Genomic DNA, 24,410 nt, shown 5'->3' with positions numbered 1-24,410 from the left:
AAGCTGGCTGTGGAATCAAATAAACCTATTGTTTTTATAAGCTAGAAAAATATAGTGCCTTATAAGTGGTATAGCCATCCAACTAATTGGCATAAACACGCGTACCGAGAGAAGGGACTTCAAGAAGAACTATGTTCAGCAGTACAATGTTCCAAAGCAGCGCATGACCAGTAGCATAGGAGCAGATTTAAAGCTGCTGCATAGCACAGCGTCACTGCCCATACGCAGCGGGCTTTACAGACAGAGACAGCTGTATATTAAGACACAGTTACATTTTAATTAATAACGTTAATTTACATAGATAACACTCAGTTTTGCTCTTCCTTTTCTTTCACTCTTCTTTTATCCCATTTTTAGATGTCCTGAAGACATCTTTACAGCAGTCTGGCACCATCCCAAGCAGTACTTTAAACCGCTCCTCCAGGACGGGAGCTGCCCCCATGTCTCTAGTAGCCAAACAGGATTTTTAAGACACATCTGAAAGACACATCCAGCATTCATGTCTGTATTTTGGAATTCTTGCTTGTAGCAAGACATTACACCAAAACCCCAGGATCCTCTTCAGGTTTTAATCGAAACCATGGTAAGATCACTCTTGTAAGGAGCCCTGAAACGCTTCATAGTTTTGCTTCAGTTCCTTGATTTTTTCGTCTAAAAGATAATAACAGAAAATTAATTTGTGAGCAAGATGATATGAGTTAAACTGCTGACATAACACACAAAAGGGGATCTAGCTTAAATTCTACTAAACCTCCCTAGTTTGTGCATTTTTTCAGTCACTGTAAATGTTTTTGGAATATTTCTTTATAAGCGACTTTAAGGAATGTGTTGACAAAACTAGCATATCTAATCAATAATAATTATTATAAATAACCAAACCATTTAACAACAATCTAGAACAAAATACAAAGACTTTATAGTAATCATGCAGCTCCCAAGAGGAAGTTAATATAACGTAAGGTCATTTTCAAATTCATTTATATTGCTTATTTTAATTTGTAAAAAAAACAAAAACATTTGGTTTACTTATTGTAATGAACTGAACCATGTAGGATTTGCAAAACTGACAAATCAGCGGCACAATTTCTGCTGAATTCATTTGTGAAAATTCTAGGTAAGCCATGCATTTCAATACTTTTTTTGTTACTTAAAGAAAGAAAACGTAATTAAAGACAGTTTACGCTCCACCGCAGTGCTTTATCTACTAAGCCGGCTTTGGATATGTATGGATATGGACGCTTGGTATGGATATTACTGTGACTTTACAAAAATAGGTGCGTACAAATAAAAATATAGATGAAGCAGATGTTCAGATGTAGTAAAAATACTTACAGAGTGTAGTATACCGGCTGCCTCCCCACGACTCTTTAGAATGCTGTCTTTTTTTTACTACCTCTGCAATGTTCTCTGATGTTTCCGTAAACTGGGCGATAGCCTCGAGCTCCTGAGAATGAAAAAATATGCAAGGCACAAGTGCATGCATATGTGTGTTTGTATTATACACATTACATGGTGTGACAAACCTGACCGATACAACTGTGCTTCCTGCAGCATCTGTATATTAAGCAGGGACAGCTCAGATACAAATGAAGGGCCCCCTTGTGGGTATGTTAAACACTTCACAGACTTACAGATTAGTGAATATATACCACTAACTAGTGCCATAAGTAACACTGGAATAAATGATGATTGTTGTAAATTTTACCTTACTGCACACAGTAAGAGACTCGTGGACAGACTGGAAGAGGGGTCCGGATGGGCTCATTTGAGGGGCTGGGTGTCCACAGTGTTCTTGAAACTCATGGTCATAAACTTCAGTAAAGGCAGCTATGAGCTGGTAGAAATCGGTGAGTGCCAACCTCAGAGTCTGTAAGATGGTATCACTGCCTGGTACCGAGCTGTTGAGGAATTCACACTACAGGAAACAGATAATTTCAAAGGGCCCGTCAATAAAAAGCAAACAAATGAACATGTATACTGGCCTCTCATTAAAATGAGGAAACTCTATCTCTATACCCATCACTTTCCTAACACTACATGTCCTTATCTAGGTATGAATGGGCAGTGTACATACCTTCACCCACCCTTACAGCTGAGGAAAGGTAATGCATATTTCAGATTGCATAGCCCTATTCCTGCTGCTAGAGAGGCTGTGATCTCATAGGATACATCTCACTGATCAACCTATGGCACAGAGCATCCCAGACGGCGAAGGGCCGAGTGCCTGTGGCCAAGTACAAAAGCATGGCCTGAGACTGTAAGGAGTGGCACTTAGGGGGAAGCAGTAGAAACCTGCACTACATGCTGCTGATATGATTAGACCTTAACTTTAAGTCCCCCCCAGCATCACTCACAACTCCCAGTAGTACTGGTTAGAAAGGGTGTATATGTGTGTCCAAGACATGTCATCTAGTTTCCCAAAGTAAGGACATTTGCATAGTAATACACTACAAAAGGGTTTGGCATAAAGGGTTCCAGCAACGATGGAATTCTTAGACTGAGAAAAGTCCCATTCCAGGCAATGTTCCATCTAATTTTTCTTAGTTGGCGTGCGCAGAAAATTTCTCTTGTGCAAAAATTTTCACGGAGCAAAGATTTTGTGCGCACAATATCCGCGCCGCATAAAGTTTTAAAAAAAATATTTTTTTCTTTTTTGGGGAAAAACTGTTGTGCGCACAATTTTTGGATACGTGCGCTCTCTTAAAAAGCTATGTGCGCGCGCACAAGCGCACAGCTTAGAGGGAACACTGATTCCAGGTTATCAGACACCTGAAACGACGAGTGGTGTATTTTCACACAGACTATTTCCTCCGTAACTGTCCTCTTTGGAAAAGGGGTTGGGGGAACCACTTTCTGGGAGGTATAAGGGATTTGGGGATAGCTGGCCATCTTGGGGAGGAGAGCGCAGAGAAGTGTTCTGGGTCAGGAGGCCCAGGGGGAATCTGCGCAGGATGGTGTTCAGGAGAATGCTATGAATGGAGGAAGGTTGAAGGCCCATGGAGAAGGACTTGAAAGAAATGTATCATTGTTTTAGTGCTTAAAGTATCCCTTTTGTTTTGTGTATGTTATATATTTTATTACTTGTAACATTAACCTAATTCAAAATCAAGATACATTTCTCTATACACTTGTCTTTGTGCTTTATTCATCACACATTCTCTAAGGAATATAGGAGGTCATAATTTCTTACACTTTCATATAGATAACTAAACAAAGAAGGTTAAATGAAAAATGAAGAAGGTTTTCATTCAGGACTGGCATGATTTTACATGTCGGCCAACTCCACCAAAATAATTATCATTGCACAAATTGCTTCACAGGAGAATGTTATCCCATAGAGCAATACAGTATCTCCTTATTGTAAATGTTATATAAAAAGAAGTTACATTTGTATTAATAAAAGAGCTTAAGGTTTTATTAAGTAAACACATAACAAAGAACACATGCAACAACTTCAGCCACACACACCCATTCATAGCCCATCTCAGTGATCACGGATGGCATTTGTGTATTGAATCCAGGCAGTTCCCTATCTACAGTAGTAGTCTGAAACCCTGTGTTTAGGTCATGTTCTGAGGCAATTACTACACTCACCTCCTCTTTAAGCGCTTGGAGACTGGCAGAGATTTTCTGTAATGCTTCTAAAGACTCACCCATGACGCAATCCTTACTGGACTGAAGCGGCCTGTAGAAAGAAAGGTTTGGCATTAAAATAATCAGAATGAGCTCAATACAAAGGTTGCTCAGAGAAGCCTTCTTTAATAGCTGAGGTGGCTTGTGATACAATTTTTTTATGATAAAACTATATGTGCATAGTACATGTAAAATGCATTGAACTTTACAGCCTTTATAGGTCATTTTAGAACTAAAGTTTTACAAAAAGCTACCTCAAAGGGAGTATACTTGGAAAAGAAAGATGGCTTCGGTAGACAGTTTTATTCTAATGTTAGCAGCATATAGCCAGATTTCTGATGTAAATGAACCCCAACTTTATTATCAAAGTATTTGAGGTCATTATTAATATAAAATAAGATATTTCACTAATACAGAATGATGTCCTTGTTGCAAATTTTTTTATTATTTATGTAAATCTAGGTGTTCAAAATAATACCAATACGGTCTATTACATACAATAAGGTATGAGAAAGAATGCTATATATTAATCTCGGGGTACACTTAGATTTAGAACAACAAAACAAAGAAGACGGTATAGTCTTGAACTGCTTTTAATGGAGGCTGTACCTCAAAATCACATACCTTTTGTGTGTGGGTTCTTCTGAAAGCAAGAGAGGCTTGAGATCTGCTGGCCAGGGCGTGCACTCGGGGTAAAGGGTGGCCTGGAACTGAGGGCTGAAGAACAGATCTTTCAGTAGCTCTTCATTTTCCCGAACACAGTTTACAACAGACTTGTCAGCGCTGAAACCGAAATAAAGACAGAACAAGCAAAAGTTATAAACCCCAAGGTCACCAGTTACAGTAAAGGGTGACTGCAATACATCTTAGTTTTTTTATTTTCTTTAAAGGGACACTCCAGTCATCATATGCACCTTAATGCATACGAAAGCTGTGTGGACCCTTTAAATTTTGGTGGTGTCTTCTTAGCAAATGCATGAAATGCATTTACCCCCTTTCCCCACACCCAAGCTTGGTGCCGTGGAGGAGATCTCATTGGCCAAACACATCACCTAGTGTTATATATACTTTTTCATTATTGTTAATTCTTGTTAATAGCTTGTTAATTCAACCTCTTGAAATATATACACTTGTATATGTTCATCTTACCTAATAGCTGCTGGCTCCATTGTCATATTGCTTGCAAGTGTTCCAGGGTTCTGAATAATGTCCATCAATTGTCTAATAAAGGAGAGTTGCTTTTGTGGAGGGGCATGTCCCTGCAGAAACAAACTACTTCAGATGGCAGTTTCTACAAAAAGGAAAGATCATGAACTGTTCTGAGACAGAAAAACCAAAGCAATGAAAAGCAGGAACAACGGAGACTCAGGGAAAGAAATAACAGAGCCAATACTGTTTCAGCCTTACGTATGAAAGACTGCAGTACAAGCAGATAAATTTATAGTGACTGGCTTTTGAGAATTGGAATGCAGAATAGTTCATTGGCTAGATCCATTCACACTGTAAAGCAGAAAGGTTACATGATCCAGTAGATCAAACTGTCACTTATTAAAGTCACGCACAAACGAGAGGCTATCACTCCAGAAGACCTTTCTTTGAACATCCAGTACTTCTTCACAATTAATAAAGCCTGTAAACTGGAATTTTCTTGCAAACTCATTAGCAACACTACCTATAGTGAATAAACTTCTCAACGATCAATAGCTTCTAAAAAATTCACACAGGACCTGGTATGACACATGCCAAAAGAAGATCAGTACCTTAATTAGATCCAGGTCATCAGAACCACAAAGCAAGAGTTCAAATCCAAGTCTGACCATTTCTGAGAGAAGAAAAAAAATTGCAAGTTCAATGAAGTATTTAACAGATTGCACAGTATACCAGCAAGAGGTAATCACCAACTTAAATTATTCTTCATATAACGCAAGTTTAGAATATTGTTATATAACCACACACATTATATTATATTATATATATATATATATATATATATACACACACACACAGCTTTATTTGGGTTTGCTAGGTTGGAATACGATATGTAGATTTGTGTGTTTAGACAAGCTAATAAACTATAGTGTTAATAGTGGGTGAATGCATATCAGCAATCACAATTTCATATTTGGAAAGACTGCCATGGCTATAACTTTTTTGCTTGTGTCTGTCTTTATCAATTCATACTGATCTCTACGGACAAAATTTGTGATCCTTTGAAAAACTGGCTAATACCGGCAAATCCTATTCTGTCTTAGTGTGCATTACATGTTTTATGGACTGTCTGTTAAACCTATGGGAAAGAAAAAGAATAGTGAAAAACAAAACACTTTTAAATAAGGGACCATGATGGAAAAATACCTTTTTTGATTTATGTTTAACCTTTTTAAGTGAGTGATAAGTAAAGATAAAGAAAAGGTTTTTTAATTTCTATCACAGTTCATGTGGTTCAACAAGTATTACACTCTATGACCTGTTTCAAAAGCTACATTCTGGATTACAAACTCTACCAAACACTTATTTAACAGAAAGTTCATACAGTCCTCACTGTAGAGATTGCCAAAAAAGGTTTAGTGAGCATTTTAGATTTTCTGATTCCTGCACAAGAAACTAGCTACCAAGGTTCAAAAATAATACACTAATAAAACTATAATTATATGTATCCATTATATGTAATGGGTGGTAGAAATATCTCCAAACAATTTATTTTAATGGAAACAAATATTTTAAAGTGTGTAGCTCCTAAAAAAAACACCTTTCAAGAGAAGCATAAGAAATGATTATTTTTATCAATCCATTATTAGAAGTGTATAGCAAGAAAAATGTGTACCTTTTACTTTAACGTCCGATTGTGATTCTTTTAAAGAAGAGAATTGGTCTTGGAGAGGAGGATAAACTCTAGAAGAAATCAATATATATAATGTTTAATATCTTGATTTCATACTGGGGATAATAAACACTAAATGCACAAAGAGGAAAAAAAAAAGCACAAGATTCCCCAAATTATTATTATTTATTGATTTATGTAGTGCCATCATATTCCACAGCGCTGTACAATGGTAAACAGGACATAACAAGCAGTATATAACAAAACAATCAGACTTACAGAAAGGTGTTAAGTTCAATTATCCCTAGTAAGTGTACCTATAGTTAGATACACTTTATTGCAACAGATAACTTTTTTACACCTTTGTTACATTGAAAATCTTGTAAATCCCATGTACCGCATACAGCTGCATCACATATTTATATTGTGAAAGATGCTGAAAAGTGTTAAGGACGCCCGAAGGTCAAGCAGCCATTACCTTGTGCATATCCACTCCAGGATGTCCAGGCGATGGGCTGAGGGAGTACACAGGAGATCGTACATAGTCTGAGGCTCTGTGAGATAACAACCTTCCAGGCATGGGCAAGAAATGACCTGCAGCAAAAGCAATATATTACATACACGTTCCTTGTGTAGGTCTGCCCCCCCCCCCAGTCTGAATGGTCACCTGAGTTAAGAGAAGTAACTCGACATTGCTTTATTAACCTGGAATGATTTGTAGAACTGATCACAAATGCTGTGCCCCGTTCAGCTGGATGTTACAAGCCTCCCAACAAGTTCTGTTAAACGTAAGAAATAATCCAGCACTACAGTAATGCGGCTACTTTATGACACCATCGCTGAAATGGTTACATCGTCTAAGTGGACAAGATTGTCAGTACTATTGAGTTTAATGGAGGTCTACTATAACAGGAACATAGAATTTGTCGGCAGAACCATTCAGCCCATCTACTCAGCCGTCAGATGTTAATCAGTCCTTGGTCCGGACAGTTTTATGTCTATTCAATTACCCTCTCGGTAAGGTAATAACTCCTTACATTACATTTAAACCTCTGACCCTCCAGTTTCGGAATACATTCTGTGAGTAGAGTATTTATCATGTGTATGTTTTCCAGCTCTGTTATTTTAGCTCAATCTACTAATCTCATCATACTTTCTACGGTAAAGAACAGAATGGCTCAGTCTTAATAACTCAGCCTGGAAAACTAAAATGAATAAATCTGTGAAGCAAAGGACCACTGGCACTTCCATAATCAAACATAAAAAGAAGGTGCACACACTAAAATATGAAAAAATATGCTATTACAAAAATAATATAACAAAGAAAAACCCACATAACACTGGTATTGTTTTTCTGTTATTTATTCCTAGTTCTGTGAGTATATATTTTATATAAAACTTTTTTTCTGTAGCTTTATTTCTGTAATAAATATTGTATTGTATTAGTGAGTGCACCTCCTTTTTACTTTTGATAATTTAGGGGCTTTTTCTGGGGGAGTCGCACCACAAGTTGCTATTTTCTTATATTAATTTGGGTGTGCCGCTCTACAATTTTTTTTTAGGGGGGGGGTGTTTAACTTCCATAAAGAATACGCTCATTGCGGTATCTGAGCTGGAAACGTCAGTTTTCTACATTAGTGTATGCAGTACTGTAGCGAACGGTAAAAAATAATCCATTTCTCCACGGAACTTCCTGCTTTCATTCATTTTAGCCAATTTAAACCAAATTTGACTGGATGCCACGGCCTCACAAACAAAACAGTGACATAAATTTGAGTAGCTCATAGAGTTATATGTTTTTATAGGACGACTGAACGCAAATGTGCATTTTGGGCAATATAGTAAAATGGTAGTTTCTTTTTCTTCAGTGGCCAAAAGATTAGGATCACATATGCTCTCCATACTGGCTAGATGTGTTGACCAGCCACCAGGGCATTAAGCTGCCCCCCAGGGGCAGGGGACAAAAAGTAATAATGAGAAGGCACCATAGCTATGTCAACACATACTTTAAGGGCTAAAAAGAGAATTGGAAACCATTAATGACATCATTTACATGCTGTGAGATCATCACATTTACTATGGGACCTAACAGCAGGCAACAGGGTGATTTTTTTCTCTAACCCCCAGCAGTCAGTGAGAGCTGGGAATGCATCATTCATGTCAAGAAAGAAGAACAGCTGAGGAGTACACCGTCAGGAGACCAGAAAGTACATCTGCAGGTGTTTCTCGACTTCTCCCTTTATGAATCTCCAGCCAAGACTGAAGAAAACAGATGTCCCATAATTAAATCTCCAAGTATTGCTGGACTACAAATCCCATAATTCTCAGACAGCGCAGCTGATGATGATGATGATGATGTACCGTTTTGGTCGCTGAGCATCATGAAGACTGATGGGACTGATGCTCAGCAACAGCTGGAGTCGTGTCTAATAAAGGGACACCTTGCTCCTGCACATGTCAGAGATTAGTGCATTTCTACAAGCTGTAGGAATGCAACATGGGGGAAGCATTTTTCCCACCCACCCGGAAGTAACCGTAACACCCCATCTCGCATGCCTCCATGTTTCCTCCAGACCGTAATTATCCCGCTAACCCGGGCTGCGCCGTATTATGTAGACTGTAACACAAATCCCCGGACGCAGTCAGTATACACAGTCCTAATTAACACACACCTTTAGCCGGTGATATAAATCTGCAGCATTCCTCAGATCTGTTGCTCCCGCCATAACTCCACCTCACCGCAGCAGCAGCCCCATTGGCTGAGCCAGCCCAGTGCTGCGTCCCAATTGGCGTCACAATCCCGTTTTCCCATTGGGCAGTAGAGAAAACCTGAAAGGCCACCTCTTCCATACGCGGATTGGTCAACATTTGCTTTCATTAAATATTTAGCGCGTTCATTGGTCATTCAAATGCCGGGGTTTTTTGTTTTTTTTTGGTTCTTTCTGTATCACAATTTTATTAGTAGGTACATGCTTGTGTGGACCAGCAATGCGTAGGTGTGACGGTTTGTAAGATGAAGAGAATTATAATATATATATATATATATATATATATATATATATATATATATATATATATATATATATATAAAAGAAGCCCATAGCAATAGTTAAAGAAAATGCATTGAAGTAATAACTTTAAAAAATATTTAAAGGAAAGGGAGGAAATTCAACTGCATGCCTCTATTTAGGGGTTGGAGGGAAGCCTCTCTGTGGGCCCCAAATCCCTGGTCCCTCTTTCCTTCCCAGATGTCCCTCTTTTCTAGGGTTTTTCCTGTTGCACCGGGAGACCTGCTGGGCTTCTTGCCGAGACTGGATGCTGCATTCTGTTTCATGGTTCAGGCTTCACGCACAATCGATTTAAAGTAAAATTCTTATGTGGATTTTACAACTGGCAAGGGAGGACCGCAGATGGAACACAGAAATAGGAAAGTGGAAGTTCCTACGTAAATAAAGCAAATCGTGAAATATGATGTGACTACTGAACCTTGCTGTCTCTGACAGCATTGTGCAGCTCTGTAGTACATATTTCCATCATTGATCATGTTGTGCTCATGAGTATTAAAATCTGTTTTACTGGAATAGCTGATGACTTTACAATACATGAGTAACCTGTAACACATGTATAGTACATATGATCAGCTGCCCATAGTTTCCTTATGACAGAAACTGCAGTTTCAGTTCCTGCCACAGATATAACGTGATCATTTAAAACAAAACTGTAATAATTTTAATCAATTAAAGGTGGAATCTTAAGCAGACAAAAGCACCTCCACCTGACTGGCTCATTTTACCATTGATTGGTCATTAGGTCAAATGTGTTAACACTAAATATCGATGTGAATTATCGAATGCAGGATTTTAATCAATACTGTGTAACAAACAACAACAATAAAGATTTCTGTATTAAAACCGTAAGACACTTAATCTTGTCAACATTATGTAAGGATTGGTGGCTCCCACATCAATCAAAAAGTGTGGTTACTTAAACAACGGGTGAAAAGATTAGAAGAAAATAGTAACTTTAGGCTATTACCATCAAAACAAATCTTCCATTTGAAGGTTTTGTTTGTAAATGTTCTATTGGTCATTATTTAGTTTCTTGAAGTTGGTAACCAATGGGAAATTCCAAAATCGTTATATCATAATAAACCCAATGCCAAAGAAATTGATGTCATGTTATGTTTTTCATGTTACCGGTATTTGGGTTTTGCTCCTGTGCTGCATAACCAGGTGGGGCAACCTATTGGTGACTGGGCTCTCTGGTGCAATGGGCCAGTTTGGGGGGATCCCTTGGAAACCCCTTCTTTTACGCTCCCAAGGTCTTTGCGTGGCCATCACTGGATCTGTAGTATCTTTTTCCCCTTTTTAAGTGAATCACATGGATATAACAGAATGCCCCGGCGCTTAACACAGGGGAAGATACCTTCTAGAGGTAGATGCTGGGTAGATAAAACCGTTCCTTAATTTTACTGATATATATATATATATATATATATATATATAAATAAGGATTTATATATACGTTGTGAGTACCAGGTGCCATCTTTAAATTGTGCTTTATGCTAACTTGTTTTAATTGAGATAATATTATAGTGCTGTTGTTCCTTCTCACAAACATTTCCACTTTTATAGAAATATAATTATACCATACATACTTTGTTGTTGGCCAAACTGGTTCATCAAGATTTTTGAGGGTTTATCACATCTGTTAGTAAAACAAGAGATCATTAGTAAGTAACCCACATGTGATCTATAGTATTTAACTATCAATTAGTCCAACGTATATTTTTAGTGTAGCAATGTTGCTGGACACTAATAATAATGAGACATTACACAATGTGTAATTACACATTATACTAAAACTATACTAAAACTATACTAAAACACTCGACCGATATATAGAGAGCTTTAGACACAGAGTCAACTCGGAAATATTAGAGAAAAATACCAAACAAACTGCCAACCTAACTAAGAAGGAACAGAAGGCCATTCGATCACTTAAGAACAATCAAGAAATTACAATTAAACCAGCAGACAAGGGAGGTGCTGTAGTTATTATGGACACTGAGGATTACAAAAAAGAAGCACACAGACAACTCTCTGATGACAGACACTACATCCAACTTCAGGAGGACCCCACAAACGCCTATACCAAAACACTCAAGAATACCATAAAAGCACTGCCGCCCAACATCAGACAACAGGTGGAAGGCTTGGTGCCAACTGACCCCAAAGTGGGCTCCTTCTACATGCTCCCCAAAATACACAGAGGGAAACCCCGGAAGACCCATCATTTCAGGAGTCAGAACCCTTACAGACAATATTTCTGGCTGGGTTGAAAAAATCCTTAAACCCTTAGTAAAGGGATTGCCCAGTTACCTCCAAGACTCCACCGATCTTCTCAACAAACTTACCAACATCGGCACAGTTCCTGAGGGCACCATTCTTGCTACCGTGGATGTAGAATCCCTCTACACCAACATTCCCCATCGTGACGGTATAGCAGCTTGCCGCAAATACCTAGAACAGGAGAACCTAGGAATGGAACCCATAACACAACTAATACATTTTATCCTCAACCACAACTACTTCATATTTGGACAGGACTTTTATCTCCAAAAAATGGGGACTGCAATGGGCACACGAATGGCACTACAATATGCCAATTTATTCATGGCCAGACTGGAGGAGGACTACATCTCCACCTGCCACAACAAACCGCTGGTATATCTCCGCTACATTGACGATATACTAATCATCTGGACTGGTAGCGAAGAGGAACTCCTCAGATTTCATGAAGGCTATAATGCCTTTCATCCCACTATAAACCTGAAACTGAGCTACTCCCGCACTAACATCCAGTTCCTGGACGCTACCATCTACATAAGGAACAAGTCAATTCAGACTTCACTCTACCGCAAACCAACAGATAGACCAACCTATCTGAAACACAACAACTTCCATCCCAGACATACCAAAAACTCAATCATATACAGTCAAGCTATTCGATATAACCGCATCTGTTCGGATCCTATGGACAGAGATAAACACCTCCAGAATCTCAGGGAGGAATTCATAAACCATGGGTACAGTACAGAAATCACAGACTCCCAAATACAGAAAGCCATCAATAACCCCAGAGGAAACCTTCTGAGATACCAGCAGCCACAAAAAAGAGATCGAGTACCATTAGTGGTCACCTATAATCCACAAATGGAAGCCCTGCGCAAGATCTCAAAGGAACTACAAGAAATCTTGCACACTGATGAAAGACTTCGCACGATATTCCCACATCCCCCACTGCTCTCATTCAAACCGCCTCCCAATCTCAAACAATGTATAGTGAGGAGCACCCTTCACAGGCGAACAACAAATGGTACCTCTCCCTGCCAACAAAAGAGATGTGAGACCTGTGCACACATCCTTCCCACAGATGAAATACAGATACCAGGCTCACACTTACACCACAAAACCAATGGCTGCCTTACGTGCAAATCATCTAACGTGGTGTACCTCATCATGTGTGCTAAATGCCCAACAGCGATGTACGTGGGGGAAACAGTCAAAGTATTACACAAACGGTTTAATTCCCACAGACATACCATCAAACAGAAAAAAATAGATACACCTGTTGGAGAACACTTTTGTCAGCCTGGACACAGCATTCAGGATGTGAAGCTGTCAGTACTGATGGGATCGTTCCGCACCAAGAGGGAGAGAAAGATATGGGAGATCAAACTAATATACCGTTTTATTACCCTACTTACTGGCCTCAACAGAGACAGAGAATTCATCTCCCATTATAACATCACTAACCATTAATCCTCTCACAATTCAAATTAACTACAAACTACTTATTTCTGGGAACATTTGACACCTTCATGGATCTGGCATATGTCAAATGGTTTTATGGCCCCTCTAACCAGGGAGTGAACTGACCAACAATGCTTTGATGGAACCATATCTGTCCATTGGATCTCTGCTAGTCCAACTGCTGAACAAATTCCCCAATACCTCTGTCTTTATCTAAAGTCTTTGTTAACGTGTGAATTGTGCTTTTGTATTTAGAAAAGTCTGTGTTAGCTTCATTAATGCCTGAGGAAGGGACCTAACAACTTGGTCTCGAAAGCTCGCAATCAAACTCTCAGTTAGCTGATAAATGGTATCATTTTAACTATACTTTTCTACTAAAACTATATCGATACTCAGTGAAAGAGTATGTATATGTGTGTGTTTGTATTGAGACATGTGATCTTGTAATCAGTGTTGTTATTGGTACAGAGGCTTTCGTATTGTGTTGGGATATGATGTCATAGCTTTCTGTCTAAAAAGGGATGTCATTTCCTAAAACATTCTTTTGCAATTATTGGCAGGAGAACCTGTTGTTTTAATTCCATTGTATTAAAACAGTGTTCTGCATGCCTCCCCCCAATAAATAAGTGTATGACACTTTCATCATAACGACAGTGATGTGTTTGTTTTGATTTTTTGTCTTTCTTTTCTGGAGTTACAGTGGCATGATCTTAAACCAAACCAGTTGAACCAAAAAGCCATTTCTAAACTTTAGTGTAATGGCCACTCAGAGACTCATACATATGTATATTTAGTAGAAAGGTAGATAAAATGTCTGAAACGATATAATTATGCATTTTGTGCTTATTCATATTGAAAATCATTTAAAGATTTAAATTGGCCTTGCCACTAAGGGCAGCAGCTGATAAATTGCATATGTGCAGCCTTCTGCTGGTTGTTTGCAGCAGCACACTATACTCCGTCAGCGTGTGACTGCATGTATCCAGCCGGTGGCCACACACCATTAAAACCCCATCTGCACAAATAAATACCCCATTTTACGCTTGAGTATTACACATCTAATCATTACGTTTTACAAAATAGAATATCAATACTTATTATTTCCCATACCCCAAAAATTCTGCAGTAATGACGCCAGTTCATTTTTATACATTTACCTTTCAATCCAGACTAGCCATAACCATTATTCTATTCTTAGAATAAAACTGTCCATACTCTGTTTGCTGTTCTTATCTCCTTCACGCCATATTTGACTATTTTAAGAATATAATTATGTTTGGGATCAGTAAGCAAATGTTTTGTATTTCTCTGTCAATGAGAGCTGTAAATGCTGTGTCCCATTTTATGCTAATGAATATCTTGGACATTGGTAAGAAATTATGCTGATACTTGGTTGAGATACATTGACGATATATTTTTAATGGGAGGTGATGAAAGCCCATTTCAATAAGTCTGTTTCTTTTAACATTGATGACTTGAATTCACTATTGAATGTGTATATATATATATATATATATCGGTTGGTGGCTTGCTTTAGCAGTGAATGTAATGACACCATCGATAGTGGGAAGAATGTGCCACAATAACAGAATAGGTGGTGAATACATGGATTTATTCCAGCAGAAATGATAGGTATCTAGGTCCAGTGGCCAACTGGTCGCAAAAGGGAGGTGCTGTTGTGTGCCTGATTGCCAATCCAGGCCTGGTATTAGAATGTAGAAGGATGTCCCAAGTTGTAAAAATACTGAATACAATGGTATTACAAGTATATATGAAAAATGTATTATAAAGAAAGACCCAGTGTGTCCTGTTCCCAGTTCATGCCCAATCCATGTAACCACAGTTACAATGCCAGGTTTGTACACAGTTGTGTTTTATGTTGATTCGTTCATTTTAAGTTCTACTTGGACTACCATTTGAAAGGCATCAATACCTCTTCTAGCAGCCCAGCTAAATATTTGTTCATGTTCTTCAACTTGCAGCAGACAATCACATAAAAGATAGCTTTTATAATTCCTCTTTTAATAACACACATGCATCCATCTGAGAACAGCACAAAAACAAACCAATGACCTCCACGACTCTTGATTAATTTGCTTGTTTAATGGATAAACAACTTCAGAAGTCAAGTCACACAGATGGAATATAGTTTTTTATTCTCATGCCTTGGTTGGCCATATAAATATATATATATATATTTATTTATATACACACACATATATATGAAAGGCTTCCCATCTCTAGTTAATTGTAAACCCTGTGGATTGTCATTGAACACCTGCGTAAATTCATCTGGAGTTTGGGAATACAGCAGGTAATTCATTATCTTCCAAAGTATTTCTTCTCAAAGTTTTTCATAGACTGGCCATTTTAATAACTTTTGGCTTACATCTGTTTTTGATTTATTTTTTTAATATTAAAATTTTTTAGATTTTTAGGGATTTTTTCCGATCTTGATAATGGTTTGAAATATCATATCATGACTATGAAATATGTTCCTTAATCCTTGAAATTTAGCAAAGCTCAAATTTTTAGCTAAGCTCAATTGTAGAGAGAAGTAAAATCAGAGGAGATTCCAATGAATTTCAACACAACTTGTGAGCACTAAGTGTACTTAGAATTCATGAGTCTGTGAACCGCTAAGCTGGGTTTCCTCTGATGAGGATTCAGGGGAGCTGAACTTGGAAACTTATCGCACCAAGCTCTTCTGCAGCGCTAAATAGACTGTCCATTAAATGGAATTACCCCAGTGAAGGAACACCTCTGAACTCGTAAGTGATTTGGATAAATCCATTCTGTTTTATTTTGACAATCGGCAATGCAAGCTTAGCGTGTTTTCTCTCCATAACTGAACAAAGAGTCCATAGTCCATCGAAGGCAGGCAACTTGGCCAAAAGCACCTTCAGCTTGTTGACCCTTGTAAGTACAGAACTTGAGTCACATTCTCGGCAGCCTGAAATACCTGTACGGAACATGTGTCAGGTGATGCCTCCATGTAAGCATTTGTTACATAATGAAAACAATCTAATTTGTCAGACACACTGCCAGGACATTCCTAATGGCAACTGAACCAATAGCTGTCATTTGAGAGTCACTCGTAAATACCACAGAATGTCTATTTGTACGCAACTCTGCTCTAACATCATTCTTTGATTAAAATACCTTTAGAAGTAACCCCATCTTCTTAGAAGCCATGAAGATCCTCACTCTGTTGGCAGTTACAGCATGTTTCCTACAGACTGGGCTTACCTTTAAAATCGCGTCATTCAACATTCAGAGATTTGGGTCCTCTAAGGTGGATGACCCCATCGTGCTGGACCTTTTGATTCGAGTAAGTACACGGGATGAAACTCGCCTGGTACCAAGGGCGTTGCTATATTTTCAGAAGACATGGATCCTGAACAATCATAGGGGTTCAACATAAATTTAAGACCTCTTGTGACGAATAGGATGCTATACAAGCCTTACACGCTCTATACCCAGGCATTTAGATTATCATACAAGGGAACTTTAATGTATAGGATAATTCACCTTAATGTATAGGATAACTATGTGCCTCCTTAAAAGTATTGAGTCTTCCCATGCCGCTCAGCTCTTTGGCTTACACATCGCCCGCTTGCCACTACGCAGTAGGGTTTCTGGTTTGCCTTCTTGATCAATAGCTAGGGTGAACTTGGTAGGCTTGTACATTTTTTCAGCCTAAATTTTTAATTAAACGCTATGGTTATTTGGAATGTTACCCTGAATGACTATAAGGGATCTCACGCGCTTTGATTTGTAGTATGGACAGATTTAATTTACATTTTGGGATAACACTTTTAGAACAGATTATAATATAGCAGAAATGTACCATTGCTAGAACTGACTGTGTAAAATTGTCAAAAACTCCACCATCTTACAAAGAGAATCGTTATTTTGTGTTAACATGTTTTTAGTGATTTAAATAGGACATAAGTAGAACACGAAAGCTTTTTGCCTTGTTAAAAACATTTTGAAAAATAAACTGAGCAGCACCTATTTATTGGAAATGTATTCGTTATCAGATGTATTCGTTTCACTGCAATGGCTGGACACATCACAGAAACCAGTAGCCATTACTAATATTTACGTTATTAGATTAGCGGACAATAATGTTCAAATTGTACCCTAATTTGTCATTTTTTCAAATTTTCATTATTATTAATAATAAGATCAAGTTATTAATAAAAATGACATCACAGGTGGTGCCAATGGCCAAAGTGGGACAGTTTTGTTTTAAGGGGTACGGCAAAAGGCATGACGTGAGGGTAGTGTTGAGAGCGTGGCTGCCATTTATGTAAGGGTCAGGCATCTAGAATAAGAATAATGTATTTAATTAATAAACCAATTTTCTGCATTTTCCATATGCATTGCTGTGACTTTTAGGACTGTAGAATATTTTGAACATGTGGAAAGTGGGGCATAGGGATTTGGGTCCCATAGAGGGAAGTTTGGTATATGTTCCATCAGTAGCTTTGGAGCCCCTATTAATCAATGGTGCCCTCATAAATATATTAAGGTGAGATAAGTTTGCGAGTAGGAAACAGATATGACCCATTTGCATGACCTTTTCTGCTTCAGATTTTGAGAAGATATGAGCTTATCTCTGTCCAAGAAGTAATGAGTTCGAACGACTCCGCTATTATCAGGCTTGTCCAGGAACTCAACCTGTGAGTACCCTCATTAAATTAATTGTTCATCGAAACTGGAACCTGGCTTGGAGAACATTGTATATAATTAACATTGAACCCCTGCTGTTCAGGTAACATAGCTCCTAAAAGTGGAAATTTTCAAATAATAAATCATTTTTTCCAAACATCCCCCTCCGCTTAATAGTTTGCTGTGCTAAATAACCTAAGTTAGCCTGGCTTTAAGGATGACATTTGCAATATCCACGTATTAGTTGCCCACATAATGTGTATTCTAGGTGACCAACCAATCTTAATGTGTAGTTTTCAATTTAAAAATGATATTACGCAATACATATTTTCAAAATGTCTATTTTCAGCGTGTCTGAAGACTAAGAAAACTTTTCTTAACTGTGTAGTTGTTTGTCTGGGTATGTCTATAATATAGGTTGTAGGTCTACTTTTAGTGGGACTTACCGTATTTACAAAAGTAGTGGCGTGTGTTTTAGTTACAATATGATGAAATGTGTCTCCCTACATAAACTTCATATTGTGAAGGACCATCCTTGATGACCTTCTTCTCCAAGAAAGACCCCGCTGACACTTCAAAATGTGTAGGTGATACAATGAGAAGACTCTTTGTACATACAAGTGCAATGGGTACTTGTACACAGAACATATTGTTTGCTCTGTTTATTTGGTTTGGCAGATTTTATGATTAACAAACACAAATTTACTACATTTCTAAAGTGATTTGTCTGTACAGAACATGTATACCATACAATTTACTCCTATCAGACTGATTTATTGAACATAATCTGGATGATTTGCATTCCACTAGATACGGACATGTATTTATCCACGGAGTCGCTTTCCATCTTTTATATTTTCAGAGCCACTGGTTTAAACTACAATGTCCTGATTTCCGATCACCTGGGACGTAGCTCCTACCGGGAGAAATATGTCTATATATACAGGTAGGTTGAACTGACCATGTCTATTACATCTGGTGGCATGATCAAGATTAATAGAGCTCCACCTGCAGAACTGAACCATAGATGTTCAGCTATACTTCCCTATTGTTGGGTCAAATGCAATTTATGTGAATTACCATGGTAAATTAAGGTTGAATATGAAAAGGGATTTAAAGAAAGAAGAGCAGGATCATTCCGTAAGATATAAAGAAATCAGATTTTGTATCCAGAGGACTAAAGGCACCAACGCAGCAAGAACAGAGTAGTCAAATACTACATAAATATACAGAATTCTAAGAATACATAGGCACATACATTATTATTTAAGGAGAAATCCTTTTTTTCCTCTTTTGAGCGAAATGAGAGTTTTAGCTTGGTTATTTTGCCTTCTTTTTGATCAACGGAAGCAACAATGAAGAGTGATGGGTTGATGGTCTTTGCTTTCTAGCAATCATTTTAAATATGTTACAAATTAGGTGTCGAAATGAAACTGAAATACAAACAGAATGAGTCTTACTTTGGGTTGTATAGGTGACAGCTTCATTCAGCCCTCTAATATTTAAATTAGGCTGGAATATGTGAACACCTGTCCTACTATGACGGATGAAGAAAGATGACCTCAATGCACAATAGGGGAACTTAGATCATCCAATTCATAGTGTTGGATCAGATGGAGATGTTCTGACGAGCTAGGTTAATTCTTCTCCATACTTTCTCTGCAGGGAGGATATCCTAAAGCCAACAGACTGGTATCATTATGATGACGACTGCGAAAGCTGCGGCACAGACACATTTATACGGGAGCCATTTGTGGCTCGGTTCTCTTCTCTAACAACTGGTAAATCCATGAGTTTTAGTCCATTACATCATAATGAGTCACACACCACACAGTCATAGGTATTCACAGGAATGTTTAATGGGGGCTGCAAAATATTGCCCTATCCAAGACTATTTCTTTGCCATATCCGCAAGCAAGGTAGGACAATGTGGTGGTTGATATCCCCTCTTGAAGGTGACTCAATTAAGCGTATCTTTAAATAATGAGTTAGAGCCATTTGTGAATTGCTACATAGAATATTCACAATGGGCTAAAAAGGGTTAATATTTCAAGAGTCCCAGTTTCAGCTCATTTAGAAAGTTCATTACATTACCCAGTGATTGTTTGTCTACAATTTAATTACAGAGATCTACAGAGTAATTTTACACTCTAGAACGTTTTGCTGTAGGATGACCACATCAGCCATGTTTTCCAGGACACATCATTTTTACATATTGCTGACCAGCCCAGATAAAGGCTTGCCCTGCAGTATGGATGATGTATAACTGACTAATTGGTTCCCTTCCATGAGTCTATACATTCCCCATACTACAGGACTGTGCTGGTCATCTTCTAGTGTTTACACCCTGTTCCATTCAGGGTGAATTCTTTTCTTCTGTGATTTACCCAGCAGCTACCGCCAGATGGAGCTTAAATGCAAGTCTACAGGCACATCTGCACTTCATTAACCCATTTGTTACTATCCTGCACGCCTGCGTAATCATACCCTGAAGCTATTGAAGAATCTTGACAGCATAATGGGATTTCATAGTGAAGCAGGAGAAAGTTATTTAGAACTGACATGGGTTGAAAGTTGAAATTATCTCATGCATAAGAATAGCTACCTATCTAAAAAAGTGCTTTCTGTATTTAAATTCTAAATCAGAGCACCAGATAGCCAATGGAGGATCAACAGACCAGATAATCTCCCATAGACCGCAATAAACTGTTCAAAGTTTGCTCTTGTGTCTTTCTTCCTTAGAGCTGAAGGACTTTGCCCTTGTCTCCATTCACACCAGCCCAGACTATGCTGTGCGGGAGGTGGATGCTCTTTATGACGTGTGGGAAGATGCCAAGCAACGTTTGCTCATGGAGGTCTCAGAGTTTATTACCGTTATCTTTTATTTATAGGTTTCTGCATTCCATAAATTGTAACAGCGACATTGAGATACACAGAACGCAGAACTCAATAACAGAGTTCCATCATGAATGTATAATAACCAACCCCCTGGGTGAATCCCTACTATAATGGGAAAAATACGTAAGTCTCTTTTGCTAAAGAGGGGAACAGGGGCACGATGGAGACAGAAATACCGATGTATACTGAAATATTTCAAACTATGTAGGAACCTCTGTATTTTCCCATTTACTGTATATCAGACCTTATACAACTTTCTGGGTTAATTCAGTATAGAAGGAGTTGGCAAGTAGGATTGCATTAGAATTGTAGTTTCAATTCACCAACTTCCATATGCATTGTGAAGGGCTAACCAAGTGAGCCTCCCGCTGAAGAACAGCTTGTATGGCTATATATATAATGCATTTTAAAATCAGATTTCTTGAATGCATTATGCTGGCCCAATTCTGCCCTTTGTGATTGAATAACTTGTCAAGGTTGGCCCTTCTTAATGCATAGTGAAATTATTAAGATGAAACTACAACCCTTCTGCAAACTCCTGCTTTAGTGATCAAACCCTAGATCATCAATTTCCATCTCCCTCATTCTCCACAAGTCTATGGCTGGAAAATTTGGTTTCCAAAAAGGAGCCCTTGGGGGGGATGGGAGTTTTTCCATAAAAAAATGCCTGTGCTCTTTTTCATGCATATTGGAACATTCCATAACTGCATATATTTTAAAAAATAATTGACATTCTTTCCTGATTGGAAGGGTGCCGAGTAGCTCTACCCAGTCACTGCCCCTTTCTGTTAAAAAGTGGCTACAAAGAAGAGTTAAATACTGCACTGGGAAATTCCTTTTGATGAGAATATGGATTAAGCTTCATTGGCCCTGGCATCTGTATGCACCACCTCCCCCCCCAAAACCCTGCTAACAAATTGCATTCTCAAATTCACAATCTCTGCAGGATATCCTGATTCTGGGAGACTACAACGCAGACTGCAGTTACGTCACCACCAAACACTGGCCCGGCATTCGCCTTCGTCATGATGCGAGCCTCCAATGGCTTATTGGAGATGAAGCGGACACTACTGTCAGCACCAACACTAACTGTGCCTATGACAGGTGAAGAATATGCAAAAACTACTTTAACTACGTTGTATTGTCCAACGATTTAAAGGAGTGACATACATGGGGCACCCCCATTAGGCAAACTCCCCAACATCTTATTTCTAAGATTGGGAGCCAACATGGGCAGGGCAGCATACCTGGCCTATGCAAGTCTATATTCCCCAATGTACAGTCTATTTTATGCTTGGCTTCTTCTTGTATTTGTATTAGAAACAAATCAGTAGTAATAAACATTTTTCATTTTTGGTGCAATGCCTTTAAAATACACATACCCATGCATATATGCACAAATGCACCCATAGATCCCCTGTCTACCCCATAGTATTAACTATTTCACTGCAACTGAGAACTTGGCCACAACAAGTGTTCCTTTTTAGTTAAAATGACTCATTATTCATCGGTTCCGGCAGATCTTTTTAATGCCTGGTGTAGTACTTTAGAGCTGCATATGATTAGCATTTTGATTACACATTCTCCATTCTCATGCTTTTTTTGACTCATGCACTTTTCTTTTTTAGGCTTGTGGCTGGTGGCGCGGGGCTGCAGAGTGCCGTGATTCCTGGAACAGCTAAGGTCTTTAACATCCAGGTGGAGTACGGCCTGACTTATGAAGAGGTGAGAATGGAATTTTAAAATGTGCGTCTTTATTGGTAATTTGTTATGTGAGTATGGAAAGATGTCCATTAATGAAAGATTGTAATAATTTTCAAAAAGATAATTAATGACAGCATTTTAATAGAAAGTGTATACAGAATGCCATACAAGCCAATCATGTCTAAAAACCCCCTCTTGTTCTTTATATCTTAGACAAAAGCTGTATCAGATCATTACCCGGTAGAATTGGAACTACGAGAGGACTGTGAGTATCAAGGATACAAGATGGGTTTTGTTCAATTTCCACAATAGGATGAGATCTGGGATTTTCAAAGGCAATCACTTGCCCATTTAGGGTTAAATTGTTACTCAGCTGTTGTTTTTTCCTTGATGATGTCATCAAATATAATCATATACAGGATGTGATATCATCCCACCATCAGATCCAATTAGTTCCAGCCTTACAGTAATCACACTAGCAACAACAGGGATAACACGACACCAACTCATGTTTTAACCACGTCAACACAGTTCTCCATCTCCCCGTTCTTCTTACAGCTTTCTATAGTGGTCACAAATTTGGGGTCAGCTCCAGCATTGGCATAAGTGGAGGCCTGTCTGCCAATGGTGTCTGCGACTGCGTAGGTGTGGATTTTACAAGCTGCAATGGGCGCTGCGGGGCATATTCCTCATCTTTTCCCTGCAACTGCAATGCATCATGTGTTGATTATGATAACTGCTGTGCCGACTATGTTGCTTACTGTAAAATATAAATCCCCAGCCCTCCCTCTGACGCCAGGGCAAACCTAAATAATAATATATATGTGATTCTCCACTAAGACGTTTAATTGTGTATTCTATGTTCTATTTTTTCTTCTATTCCATTCTGAACTAACATTAACTTTGATAAAGAAACCGAGTATTTCCAGAGTGTTTTGCCCATGTCACCAAAATACCTCAATAAACCTTAAACAGATTCTAGTTTCTGAATGTTGTTTAGACTTACTTTATAGTCTAAGGACGCAGAGCGCCATGTGTATCAAATTAAAGGAAACCTGTTGTGGGAAAGAGATTTGGGCCAGTATGGTACATGGTCCCATCATATGATCCTGTGTCGCATTCTGTAAGTGTCAGTTTTGTGCAGTTTAACGTTATTTTACTTACCCTGTATTACTGTATTATGGTAGCAATTATTCAGCGTTACTATAATTTAATAAATGACAGTCGCCCCTCTTAAGTTTCAGGATCACTAGTAATGTCAGTACCAGCTATTGTATATAGAGCTGTTTTACAGAATTGCAAATGTGTGTTTTGGAATAATAAATTAAGTAAAAATAGTTTAATACAGTGGATTCTGCTGAATTCCCCGAAATGCATTTTCATCTTTCTCCACCACGTGCAGCGGGTGAATGCTGCCTGCAGGGGACTGGTCAGACACCAGTGCACATTTGTAAAGTCTTTCCATTGATTTCAATGTAAGCACTTGCCTTACACTGATTGGCTGCTTATGCTGTCAATCACTGACAGGAAACAGTTGTAATATATGAAATGGCAATGGCAACCCGCCAGCCAAGGTCCTAACCAAATGGGCATGTCAAAGGCATGCTGTACACACAATGAATCAAAACTTTAAGTCAGCTTGAAAGCTGCTCCTCTCCTTGGATTTCGAGTTGGTCATTGTTCTCAACCTTGTGGACTACCGGCTGGCAACCATGGAGTTTGGTCGCTTCTCTTCAACTTTGACACTTGTTGAGGTACCCTGGAAAAAGGGTAGTAACTCGGATATCTCAAAACACTCATAGTGCCGCTGTCAGGTCCCCGCCGCGGTACTCACCTTGGCCCCACGCCGCGTCCTCCTTCTG

The 24,410-nt window shown here is 38.6% G+C and overlaps 2 protein-coding genes across 2 annotated transcripts; one reads left to right on the top strand and one right to left on the bottom strand.

The window, feature by feature from the left end:
• Positions 1-589: 589 nt before the first annotated feature.
• On the bottom strand, positions 590-9,180 carry LOC149284924 (HAUS augmin-like complex subunit 7). Its single transcript, XM_089496192.1, has 10 exons — positions 9,127-9,180; positions 6,933-7,048; positions 6,458-6,525; positions 5,394-5,455; positions 4,783-4,892; positions 4,258-4,416; positions 3,595-3,685; positions 1,706-1,915; positions 1,333-1,444; positions 590-651 (listed from the first exon to the last, which is right to left on the bottom strand). Exons 1-10 carry the CDS (start codon positions 9,178-9,180, stop codon positions 590-592), a joined length of 1,044 nt encoding a protein of 347 aa, XP_089352318.1.
• A 7,282-nt stretch (positions 9,181-16,462) lies between these two features.
• LOC149284923 (deoxyribonuclease-1-like) lies at positions 16,463-23,321 on the top strand. Its single transcript, XM_089496169.1, has 9 exons — positions 16,463-16,600; positions 17,869-17,957; positions 18,809-18,892; positions 19,612-19,727; positions 20,689-20,801; positions 21,791-21,948; positions 22,473-22,569; positions 22,762-22,813; positions 23,107-23,321. Exons 1-9 carry the CDS (start codon positions 16,463-16,465, stop codon positions 23,319-23,321), a joined length of 1,062 nt encoding a protein of 353 aa, XP_089352295.1.
• Positions 23,322-24,410: the final 1,089 nt, after the last annotated feature.

The sequence above is a fragment of the Sceloporus occidentalis genome, unplaced genomic scaffold (assembly GCF_023333645.1).
Source record: "Sceloporus occidentalis isolate IW3139 unplaced genomic scaffold, rSceOcc1.0.p SCAF_87, whole genome shotgun sequence".
In the NCBI taxonomy this organism is placed as follows: domain Eukaryota; kingdom Metazoa; phylum Chordata; class Lepidosauria; order Squamata; family Phrynosomatidae; genus Sceloporus; species Sceloporus occidentalis.
This window is presented reverse-complemented; position numbering and strand designations above follow the sequence as displayed.